At 37.7% G+C, this 12,852-nt stretch overlaps 1 protein-coding gene across 2 annotated transcripts in view; it reads left to right on the forward strand.

The window, feature by feature from the left end:
- The window catches only part of LOC108713296 (arf-GAP with Rho-GAP domain, ANK repeat and PH domain-containing protein 3-like), an 83,253-nt gene that overhangs the window by 39,894 nt on the left and 30,507 nt on the right, over positions 1 to 12,852 (forward strand). For both annotated transcript variants that reach the window (XM_041588766.1, XM_041588767.1), the window contains exons 13-17: positions 5 to 161; positions 4,080 to 4,214; positions 5,933 to 6,086; positions 9,414 to 9,516; positions 11,080 to 11,278. In XM_041588766.1, coding sequence (XP_041444700.1) covers positions 5 to 161; positions 4,080 to 4,214; positions 5,933 to 6,086; positions 9,414 to 9,516; positions 11,080 to 11,278 — 748 coding nt within the window. The remainder of the gene's footprint in view (positions 1 to 4; positions 162 to 4,079; positions 4,215 to 5,932; positions 6,087 to 9,413; positions 9,517 to 11,079; positions 11,279 to 12,852) is intronic.

Below are 12,852 nucleotides of genomic sequence, written 5' to 3' on the forward strand. Positions count from 1 at the left end.
GCAGGTTCTCTGTGCAGCTGTCGCTGGACCCAATTTGCTGAAGTCTGTAATGCAGTTTTTCTCAGACGCAGAATATATCGCTGATCCAGTGGGGCAGGACAATGCCATGTTGTTTGTACAGACCTCTGAGACCTGGAGAGCAAGCACCAACACTATTAATAGTAATAAAGTGTTATAATACACTACTATGTGTATACACTAGGGATTGTTATCCAGAAAGTCCATCTCCCATAGCCTCCATTTTAGCCAAATTATTTCCCTTTTCTCTGTAATAATAAATCAGTAGCTTGTACTTGATCCAAACTAAGATATAATTAATCCTTATTGGAAGCAGAACCAGCCTATTGGGTTTATTTAATGTTTACTTGATTTTCTAGTAGACTTAAGGTATGAAGAAATGTCCATTATCCAGAAAGAACCAGGCTCTGTGCATTCGGGATAACAGGCCCCATACCTGTATCTGCATTTATGACACAGTAGGGCTCATTTATCAGCAATGGGCAAATTAGCCCACGGGCAGTTACCTATAGCAACCAATCAGTGATTAGCGTTTTAAAGCCAGCTGAAATTAGAACAATGAAAGCAACAATCTGATTGGTTGCCATGGGTTACAGCCTATGGGCAAATTTGCCCAGTGTTGATAAATGACCCTCATTGTTGTAAATCTGAAAAAAAATAAAACACTTTTGAGCTGTGCAAGATCTCACTAAACAGTGGGTAAATGTTCAGTACACCCTATGGGGCCCATTTACTTAGCTTGAGTGAAGGAATGAATAAAAAAAAACTTCGAATTTCGTCCATCAAATGAGCTACTTCAACTACGACTTCGACTTTGAATCAAACGATTCGAACTAAAAATCGTTCGACTATTCGACCATTCGATAGTCTAAGTACTGTCTCTTTAAGAAAAAACTTCGACCCCATAGTTCGCCACCTAAAAGCTACCAAAGTCAATGTAAGACTATGGGGAAGGTCCCCATAGGCTTAGGTAGTTTTTTAGGTTGAAGAAAAATTGATTCTAAGGATTTAATCGTTTTTCGTTCGATCGATCGAAGGAATAGCGCAAAATCCTTCGACTTCGATATTCGAAGTCAAAGGATTTAACTTCGACAGTCGAATATCGAGGGTTAATTAATTAACCCTTGATATTCGACCTTAAGTAAATTTGCCCCTATATGTCTATATGGCCATGCAGTTACAGGTGCACAGTGTATGCTTGCACTTCTACATGCCCCCTTGTATAATTACAGTACAGTACAGGTATGGGACCTGTTATCCAGGAACCTGGGGGTTTCCTCTTCTAGAAAACCAGGTAAACATTAAAGGGGAACTATCGCGAAAAATGAAAATGTAATATAAGTTTCAGCAGAATGAAAGAAGAAACTTACTAAATACAATTAATTAAATATTCTGCACTGTTTCTGAAATAATCAAGTTTATCTTCACTATCCCTCTCTCAGCATCTGTTTCTCTTCATTCTGTCTTCATGCAGCAGTTGGGTGTCAGATATTCATTGACAGTTAGATCCAATATATCTTATAGGGGGGCTCCTTTTGGTTAGAAGATGTATTAGAGCTCACTCTATTAAAATCACCAGACATCAGGGAGCAGATTTATCAAGGGTCGAAGTGAATTCGAGGGAATTTTCGAAGTAAAAAAATTTTAAATTCAAAGTAATTTTTTGGATACTTCGACCATCGAATAAGATACTACGACTTCGAATTCATTTCGAAGTAAAATCGTTCAAATATTCGACCATTCGATAATTGAAGTACTGTCTCTTTAAAAAAACTTCGATTTCAATACTTCGCCAAATTAAACCTACCGAAGTGCTATGTTAGCCTATGGGGACCTTCTAGAGCATTTTTTTTTTCATTTTTGGAAGTCGAAGTAAAATCATTCGATCGTTCGATTCGAAGGATTTAATCGTTCGATACCCAAATTCGCTAAAAAAAACTTCGACTTCGATATTCGAAGTCGAAGTATTTCAATTCGATGGTCGAATTTCAAAGTATTTTTAACTTCGAAATTCGACCCTTGATAAATCTGCCCCCATGTCTCTCTACATGCAGAATTTGTGCAAAAGGAAGTTATTTTGTTAGATTTTGTTTGTACTGGAAACAGTTATTTCAGTGAGCTCTAATATATCTGCTAGGAAAGGAAGTCCCCCTATAAGATATATTGAGTCTAAGGGGCAGATTTACTAAGCTCGAGTGAAGGATTCGAAGTAAAAAAACTTCGAATTTCGAAGTGTTTTTTGGGCTACTTCGACCATCGAATGGGCTACTTCGACCATCGAATGGGCTACTTCGACCTTCGACTACTACTTCGACTTCGAATCGAACGATTCGAATTCGACTATTCGACCATTCGATAGTCGAAGTACTGTCTCTTTAAGAAAAACTTCGACCCCCTACTTCGGCAGCTAAAAGCTACCGAAGTCAATGTTAGCCTATGGGGAAGGTCCCCATAGGCTTGCCTGTGATTTTTTGATCGAAGGATATTCCTTCGATCGTTGTATTAAAATCCTTCGAATCGTTCGATTCGAAGGATTTAATCGTTCGATCGAACGAATAATCCTTCGATCGATCGATCGCAGGATTTGCGCTAAATCGTTCGACTTCGATATTCGAAGTCGAACGATTTTAGTTCCTAGTCGAATATCGAGGGTTAATTAACCCTCGATATTCGACCCATAGTAAATCTGCCCCTAACTGTCAGTGAGAAAAACAGATGCTGAGAGAGGGATAGTGAACATAAACTTGATTATTTCAGAAACGATACTCAATTTTCAATTGATTTTACAGGTATAGGATCCATTATCCGGAAACCCGATATCCAGAAGGCTCCGAATTACGGAATGGCATTCTCCCATAGACTCCATTATAATCAAATAATTCACATTTTTAAAGTTGATTTCCTTTTTCTCTCTAGTAAAGAAACGGTATCTTGTACTTGATCCCAACTAAGATATAATTAATCCTAATTGGAAGCAAAGCTATCCTATTGGGTTTATTTAATGTTTAAATTATGTTTTAGTAGACTTAAGGTTTGGAGATCCAAATTACAGAAAGACCCCTTATCCGGAAAACCCCAGGTCCCAGCATTATGGATAACAGGTCCTATACCATTTTTGTGATAGTTCCCCTTTAAATAAACCCAATATACTGGTTTTGCTTCCAATAAGGATTTTAATTATATATTACTTGGGAACATGAACAAGCTACTGTTTTATTATTACAGAGAAAAAGAAAATAATTTTAAAAAATCTGAAAAATTGGGAAAAAATGAAATCTATGGGAAGGCAGCCTTTCCGTAATGTAGAGATTATTGGATAACGGGTTTCCGGATAACGGATCCCATACCCGTACTAGAGTTATTGTTGCATGATTGTGTTCCTTAAATGAGCACAGAAGGAAAGTTGAAGGGGATTAATAAACTGTAATATGTGAAAATAGATACCATTGAAACTCCTTCAGTTACATAAGAGAAACAACAGCCTGCCTAAAAACAATTCCATCCTAAAGTGCTGGCTCTTTCTGAAAGCACATGACCAGGCAAAATGACCTGAGATGCACCTACACACCAATATTACAAAAAAAACACACATTTGTTAAGAATGAAATTTTACATGGTACAGTTAATTATTTGGAGTGTAAATGAGAAATAAAAATCATGACAGAAACATGGCAGATAACAAGCTCTGTGAAATACCATTATATTCTACAGAGCTTATCTGCTTCTATGTAACCTGAGCCTTCTCTTCTTTGAATGGCTGCCCCCATGGCTACACAGGAACTTATTTAAATAAATGTTAGCGGTGTTCCTGAAGCAAACACACTAGTTGTACCAGTAAAGGGCATCAATACATTATATTTTAATTACTTTAAAAAATGTTATTGTTTGGTGTTACTGTTCCTTTTAATACATTACTAAGCCCGTTTCCAGATAAAGAGGAAGATACTATGGGTTCCCCAGGCACCTTTTTTGAAATTCTTTTCTTTTTGTTTTTGGTTATTCTGCTCATGTTAATGCAAACCTAACTCTAATTCTGTCATTTGTTCTTTTAACACGTGAAGCTGACAGTTTAGGTTTCGATGAAGCCGACCAAGCTCGAGTTTATGATGAGATCCTCCAGCCCGTGGTGCATTCTGGGTACCTAAACAAGACTGCTGCTTTGACCAAACTTTTCACAGCGAGGAAATCTAAAGATGGTAAGGAAGTTGGTGGTTTTGTTTGAAACTAGTGATGGCCGAATTTGCGCCAAAAAATTTGGGAATTTCCCGTCGAAATGGCGAAAAATTCTCGAAACGACGCCGGCGTCTCGTTTTTGACACTGCCGTCCGTTTTTTGGACTCTGGCATCCGTTTTTTGGATGCCGGCGCACATTCGCTGGCGATAATGCATCGGCGTCCAAAAAACAGACGCCGGTGTCCATTTTTTTTTCGCTTGCTGCGAATCGCGCAAATTCGCCGCGAATTTGTGCCTGCCGAATAAATTCACCCATCACTATTTGAAACAGAAAAAAAAATGTAATTCTGTTTAGAACTGAAATAGAGAAGTAGAAATATAAATAGTAAGACCTTGCGTCTCTTGGACACGTGTTTGTTTTTTTTATGTAAAGAAATGAACACAATTATGTGAAGTAGGTGTTGCCGGTGAAAAAAGTTTCTTTAATGTAATGCATTTAACAGTTGTGAAAACAGAATTGCGTAGGAAGGTTGGTTAAGACCAAGAAAGAAATCCTGAATATAAATAGAATAGATGTGAAAACTTTGACATCTTTCAGCCTGAAGGTTTTAATATACACAAAGAACCAACTGTCATTTGTGGTTCTGTTTAGCCGGCAGTGACCTGAGAGCAGCGACTTCGGACTTCTCTTTATAGCATTATTAACACTGGGAGCTTAATGAGCTGGTAACACCATAATGAATGTCTGGGGAAATAAAGCAGTAGGAAAACCAAATACATTTGCATCACTAACTGTCAGTAATATCATAAGTAGTAGACTTAGTGGCACTTTAATATCTTTTGTCTTTTAAAGAAGAAATAAAGCTTCACCAAAGAAGTAGGGCTGATATATTGTACATTTTTAGGCATGCACCGAAACCAGGATTCAGAGTTTTTCAGCCGGATTCGGACAAATCCTTCTGCCCGGCCAAACGGAATCATAATTTGCATATGCAAATTAGGGTCAGGGAGGGAAATTGCGTGGCTTTTTGTCACAAAACAAAAAAGTAAAAAATGATTTTCCATTCCCACCCCTAATTTGCATATGCAAATGAGGATTTGGTTCGGTATTCAGCTGCATCTTTTGCAAAGGATTTGGGGGTTCGGCCAAATCCAAATTAGTAGATTCGGTGCATCCCTATACATTTTGCTTTCACTTTCTGTACCAGCCCAAGGCAACCACTGAGTCTCCACAGATGCCCCAGACGCGCGTCAAAAAAAATTCGCTTTGCGACAAAAAATTTTTGACGCCCATAGACTTTAATGGGCGTCTGCGACATTTCACAGACGGCGAATTTTTGTCGAAACTAAACGGGTCAAATTCACCCATCCCTAGTAATGATCTTCAGCCGCTTCGGTAAGCTTCGGAACGAGACTGGCGGATCGACGCATGCACAGTTGGAGCAATTTTCAGTTTTGTGCATGCGCCATAACTCATGAAAATTGCAGAAGCGCCGGTCTCATTCCAAAAATTACCAAAAGTGGCTGAAGATGGCGCCCGTGAACTCCACTGGACAGAATCTGCACGGAGGGGTAAGTAAAGAGTTAGGGGCATTTGCCCGGGGTAACAGCTAGGCTGGGGGAGGAAGAGAGTGGGGTCTATGTGGGGGAGGGGGGGTAGGGTTTTTTTTATTAAGGGTTTGTTTCTCCTTTAAGTTTATAACAAGTCTTCTTATAGCTTTGTAATTTCCATTGGATCTAGAATTCCACAAACACTGGTGTGTTCTGCAAAAATCCCTCACATTTTATGACAATGACAAGAGCTCTGAACCCCTTGGAAAGATTGAACCTTCAGAAGTTGTTTGTATGGGAGTGACCAGGCTGGATGTGTTGAGCAGTCCGTCTCCAGTGGAAAGGTACTGTATGTCTGTCTATCAGACTAATGTGTAGGAGAAACTATAGTAGATTAAGATGAAATCAATCCTCGATTTAGCGCCAGCGTGACGTCATTTCGTTACTTCGCGGATTTACTAATGGGTGCTGGCATAAATTCGCTAGCGAAGTGGACCTACTCTAGCACTACTTCGCACCCTTACGCCAGGCGAAGTTGCGCTATGGCGATGGAACGTAACTACACTAATTAACTAACTTGTGCATTTTACTGAACGTTACCTCTTGCGCCAGACTTGCCTTCGCCACCTCAGACCAGGCGAAGTGCAATAGAGTAGATAGGGATTGCATCAAAAAAAAGTTTACATTTTTTCTAAGTCCCAAAAAACGCTGGTGTCTTTTACTTTTTTAAGGGTGATAGGCTGAAAAAAATTATAATTTTTTGGGGGGGGCACCCTCCTTCCCTCCTACATTTCCTAACATATGGCACATAAACTATACAGGGGGCACATGTGTAGGGTAAAATAACAATTCTATTTTATTTTATGAAGCTTTTTCAGGCTTGTGTAGTGTAATGTATTTGCTGCTACATATACGTCCATTGTACTTTAACTTGGCGCCGTATTCAAATGAGGCATCGCTAGCGTAACTTTGCTTTGCTTGACGAATTAATGCTAGCGCAACTTCGCTACCATTCGCCTCCCTGAGCGCAAATTCACATTTTAGTGAATTAGCATAGCGCTGGCGAAACTACGCCTGGCGAAGTGAGGCGAACCTGTCGCTGGTGCAACTTTGGATGCCCCATAGTGTTATAGTTTCACTATAGTGCATTATCTATTGGGAATAAACTGATTCATTAGCTTTCCTTCTCTTTTAAGGCCATTTTTAGCAAACTCCATTTACTTATTAAGCACTCTTCACATTTATTTTATTCACTGGGTTTTATATGTGTTTATAGCAGATTTATATATTAAGTTTACCTTTAAATATCTATTGAGTTCATTCTGAAGAAGATAACTTGTGACCCATCTATATCAGTCCTTATTACCAAATGTAACGATTATTTCACCTGTGGTTATACCTCAGTCTTGGCTTTTTTATGTTTTTATTCCTTTGCATTTGTATATTAACACTTAAAGACATGATTAGCTATTAGATTTACTTAATACGTGGGCATTTTGTTATGTTACTAATGTCATCTTCGTGAACTTTAAATATTACTAGGGATTGGCGAATTTGACCCATTTCGTTTCTCCAAAAATTTGCCGCCAGCGAAATGTCGCAGACGCCCATTAAAGTCTATTGGTGTAAAAAATTTTTTGTTGCACGTCTTTTTGGATGCACAACACCATAGAAGTCTATGGGCAAAACAAGGTGAAAAAATTCGCCCATCCCTAAATATTACATGTGGATTAATGCCTTCACTATTGTGTATCGGAGGAAGGGGTTTGTTATCCCCAAAATGTTGTGCAGAGCTTGCAAATAAATGTTATTGCTTTCATAACCTTCACATGAATTCTAGTGTGTTCTATGATTCTATGCATCCATAATGTACTGATGTTAAGGAAAATAGTTATACATTGAATACTGTTTCTTTTATGTGTCTAATGCACGGCTATCTCAGCAGTTCAAGTTCTTATTCCAAATGTTCACTTAGTGATAAAGAGAACTAAAGCTTAACTAAAGAAGTAGCTAGAAATGTTGTACATTATGTTTTGTGCTTCTGTTCCAGCCCAAGCCAACCACAGCCCTTTAGCAGTAAAGATCTGTGTCTCCAAAGATGCCCCAGTAGCTCCCCATCTTCTTTTCTGCTGATTCGCTGCACATGCTCTGTGCTGCTGTCACTTACTGAGCTTAGGGAGCCACTCACAATATACAGTACACATAGAATAGAAATTGAGTTGAAAGTTTGTGTAATACACCTGGTCCAAAAAATTCTATCTCTTTGATTATAGGAAGGGTCTGAAAAACGTCAGTATATCAATTAAAAGAGACTTTTTTTAAGAAGAAAGAACCCCACTTATATCAAATTACCAATTATCACCGGTTACTTGTTAAATACGTATTTTTCAATGTATCTAAATTTACTGTGCAACATGAATCCTTAAATAAAAATGAAATTCATTCACCAATGGTCCATAATGCTTATTCATTCATAGTGATTAAAGTGCAATGCAATCAATTAAAAATAAAAAAAAATATCAATCAATTAACTACTAATCCAATGACCTGTTTGATCATGGAAATGAAAGTGCCGTGCAATTATAAATTAGTAAAGAGAAGGACAAATTCCCACCCTTCCAATGATCAAATATTCAATTAACTAGTTTTTCTTAGTGACAAGTGATATAATTAATGAAATGGGATAACTTGTATTAATTTAAAGTGCAGTGCAATAAATAATCACTTAATTAGATTCACAGTTCATAGTATAAAAAAGGAAAGGATAAAAAAAGAAAAATTGATATTGTAGCCGGTAAGTTCATTTAACAATAAATTGTATCCACCAACTTATATATCACAATATACGGCTGATTAGTAATTAATTAGTGATGCACCGAATCAGGATTCAGTTTGGGATTCAGCCAGGATTCAGCCTTTTTGCGACAGGATTCAGATTTGCCCGAATCCTTCTGCCCAGCCGAACCGAATCCTAATCTGCATATGCAAATTAGGGGCGGGGAGGGACTGGTGTGACTTTTTGTCACAAAACAAGGAAGTAAGAAATGTTTTTCCCTTCCCACCCCTAATTTGCATATGCAAATTTGTGTTCGGTATTCGGCTGAATCTTTCACAAAGAATTCATGGGTTAGGCTGAATCCAAAATAGTGGATTTGGTGCATCCTTTTAATTAATACAGATAATTACTACATAGCAGCACAGAAACCAGTGCAATTAGCATCAGAATTTGATAATCAGACCTGTAGCATCAGCTTATATTACAGGGGACGACCCCTAACCTTAGCTTCTCAACAGCTGCTCAGAGCCCACTGAGCATGTGCGGGTCACAGACACTTTCCAAGATGGTGACCCCCAGTAACAAGTTTGAAGTACTGGATCATTGCTGCTATTGACAAGCTGAAACTTTAGGCTGGTGCAATAAGTTCAGTATATAAGTATGTATGGCATTTCTAGCCACATTCATTTTTAGGGTTATCCTTTAAAAAAAATGAGGTGAAGCAGCAGCAGACTGACTCTCACACTGATAGAAAGGTCCCACTAATAAGTACATTAGCATGATGAGATATATACAAAGCTTGATTTTTTAAAAGTTGAAAGTCAAGCTGTCCTTTAAAAAAATCAGAGTGCCGTGCCTGCTGATACAGTGCTGCTGTGTGTTTCTTTTGCTAAAGGTTTCGCTATATGTTTGAGATGTACTTGTCTACGGAGAAAGTTCATCAGTTTGGGACTGATGCAGCTGAAACGCATCAAACTTGGACGAGCGCAATTGGCAAGGTAATTAGGAGAAGTCAAAAGTGTGTCCTTCTTTCTATTTCCTTTTGGCTATATAAATAACAGCCCCAGTCACTGCCTTGGGTTGAAATTCAGCATAAGCTTCAAGCAAGGTGGTCCTTAGTGGTTGAGAGGTCTATGAGGGACCCCATATTGAGGGAGCACATTCCTTTTAATCAGAGTTGCCATCAGACAAGGGACCCTTCTTTTCTTCTCGAGACAAGGTCTCTAGTAGCAAAGCCTTATGTTAAACATGTCTAGTATAGAGTAACACTATGCGGGGAATTCACAAAAGTGGTGATATTGAGACAAAATAAAAGTGAAGATAAAAATCTCACCAAATTCCCAATTTTGTGAATTTGTCTTTTATACAGTTTTCAGATTTTGTTTTTTGCACGACATTTTAAAGACATTTGTTCTGAATTTGTCTGTAGCTCTTACTACACCGGTGAGTCAGCCATCAAATTGGAATTTTTGGGGGAGGGGGTTTATTTTACCCTAGGGGAATGATACATCACTTTTTCAGGATAACCTGGGCTTTCAAAATCTGCCCACATTTGTGTAATTGAATTCTGCAACAAGATATAAGGGTCAAAATACAAGAAATGGTATTTTACATAATATAGGGATTTGTATCAGAAATATGTTTTATTATCTTAGGTCAAGTGTCTAATTTGATGCTAAAACTAAAACATGGCTGGGAGGTTTAACTTATCCTTTAGATTCACTCAAATTGCTAATATTGCCTCATTCATTAAACTAAATCTAGTAAAATAATAGAAGTCTGAGTTAAAAACTTTTTGCATATCAAATTTGTATAACATACACTTGTTTTGTTTAATCAATGTTTTACTTGTTTTGTTAGAGGCTTTTACACCTATAGGGTTAGACACAAACAAGTGCCCTGACTATAAAATGCTGATCCCTATTAATATGAGGATTATTCCCCAATGGGGCACCTACAAGAGGTGTGAAGTGAAGATTGGGTGCACCAAAGCAGAGCAAGTTATTTTAGAATTGATCTGACACATGGGTAGTGATGGGCAAATTTATTCACCAGGCGCGAATTTGCATTGAATTTACATGATTTGCTGCCGGCGAATAAATTCATGAAACGGCCGCAAAAATTCGCTAGCGTGAAAAAAATTGATGCATCTTCGCAAAAAAATGGACGCTGGGGTCCAAAAAACATTTTTCACTGTTTTGCGAATTTCGCGGGAAATTTGCAAATTTTTTCGGCAAAGCAAAACAGCACAAATTCGCCCATCACGAAGAAGAGTTCCACTGAGTTTTACTCCATTTTTAAAATGTCATGAGAAAATGTTGTTTAAAATGTCGTTTTTGCACCATTTTTATGTCATTTGAAGACAAATTCATAAAAGTGTCTGTAAACTGTCTTTCTTTCACTAAAATATAAAGAGTGGCGGTTGAGTTGGAATTTAGGCTGATTTCTGTTTTCTTTACTCCAGTTTACCACCACTTTTACTCCAAAAATAGGCTGTCTCCAGTTTTGTGAACTCCCCCCTATGTATTTGCTAAGTGTAATTGCCCATTCCTCTTGTGTAGTGGTTTACTCCGGTGAGCTGTCACTGCTTGGTGGGTCATGAATTCCAGCGAGTGGGGAGAATGCGCTACAAGGCAATGCTGAATCCGTATCACTGGATGGAAGGCTTTTTCCTGCTGAATAAATGGCATCTTTTTATCTGCCCTGGAGATGAGAACGCAGCAGAAGACAGTGTCAATCTGCGACAACTTCAAGAACTCAGTAAGTCTGGTTATTTCATTGAAGATCCATAGTCAGTCCCGAGGCAGTGCTCAGCTGAGAGTGAGAAGAGTAAAAGTGGGAAGATTAAAGGCCATGCACACTGGTGATTGGCATAATTTACCTAAAGGCAATGTGTGCTTCATTTACCCGACCCAAAGTTGATGCCGGCGCCCATTAAAGTCAATGGGTGACCGGCATCTAAATTGGCGAAAGCGTCGACTGCGTCAAAAAATTTTGAGACAAATTTGTGGATCTATTTGCTGGCTGCGAAACGGGCAAATTCGCTGCGAATTCGCACCTGGCAAATAAATTCACCCATCACTAGTGCTCAGCAATAACCCGATTCAGCTATCTTAAAGGGGTAGCTTTACTTTTAGGGGCAGATTTATCAAGGGTCCAAGAGAATAGAGGGAATTTTCCAAGTAAAAAAATTCAAAATTTTAAGTAATTTTTTGGATAATTCGAGCATCGAATAGGATACTATGAATTCAAATTTTACTTTTTACTTTTTCAAAAAGTAAAAATAGTTTGAATATTGGACCATTCCATAATCGAAGTACTGTCTCTTCAAAAAAATGTAGACTTCCAAATTAAACCTGCTGAAGTGCTATGTTAGCCTATGGGGACCTTGTACACATCGAAGTTTAATCGTTCGATCGTACGCTAAAATCATTCGAATCGAACGATTTTACTTTGATCAATCGATGCCCAAATTCGGTGAATAATTCTTTGAATTCTAAGTATTTTAATTTGACGGTTGAATTTCAAAGTATTTTACACTTCGAAATTCAACCCTTGATAAATCTGCCCCTTAATATGCTATAGAATGACTAATTCTAAGCAACTCTTCAACTGGTTTTAATTTTTTTATAGTTTTTGAATTATTTGCCGCCTTCTAACTCTTTTTAGCTTTCAAGTAGGGGTCACTGACCCCATCTGAAAACAAATGCTCTCTAAGGCTGCACATTTATCGTTATTGCTACTTTTTATTACTCATCTTTCTATTCAGCCCTCTCCTATTCATATTCCAGTCTATTCTTCATATATTGCTGAAATTACAAACTGGAGAACAAATTATCTCAGAATATCACTCTCTACATCATACTAAAAGTTAATTTAAAGGTGAACAGTTTCTTTAATGTCAAACATACCTAAAAGGCTCATCGATTATTATTATTATTATTATTATTAATAATAATTAATAATAATAACAATAATGTTGGTGCTATATAAATACATGTTAATAATTTATTAACATGTATTTATATAGCGCCAACATATTTTGTAGCGCTTTACAACATATTTTGTAGTGCTTTAATAGGTGCATAATAGGTACAAATGTTTATTAACATATTTTTAAGAATAGCCAAGCCTGGCACATTTTGTGCATATGAAGGGCACAATCAACCTCAGTGTAAGTACTATATGTAGCCATGAAATTTGTCAGGCTTGTGTCTTTTCTTTCTTTTTCTTTCTTTTCTTATGTACATGCATTTTTGCACCTATTCTGAGACTATATTGGTGAGTCTGCTTTCTGTCCAATACTTGATCATTTCATAAGTTAAAAGCTAGCC

The sequence above is a fragment of the Xenopus laevis genome, chromosome 3S, assembly GCF_017654675.1.
Source record: "Xenopus laevis strain J_2021 chromosome 3S, Xenopus_laevis_v10.1, whole genome shotgun sequence".
In the NCBI taxonomy this organism is placed as follows: Eukaryota; Metazoa; Chordata; class Amphibia; order Anura; family Pipidae; genus Xenopus; species Xenopus laevis.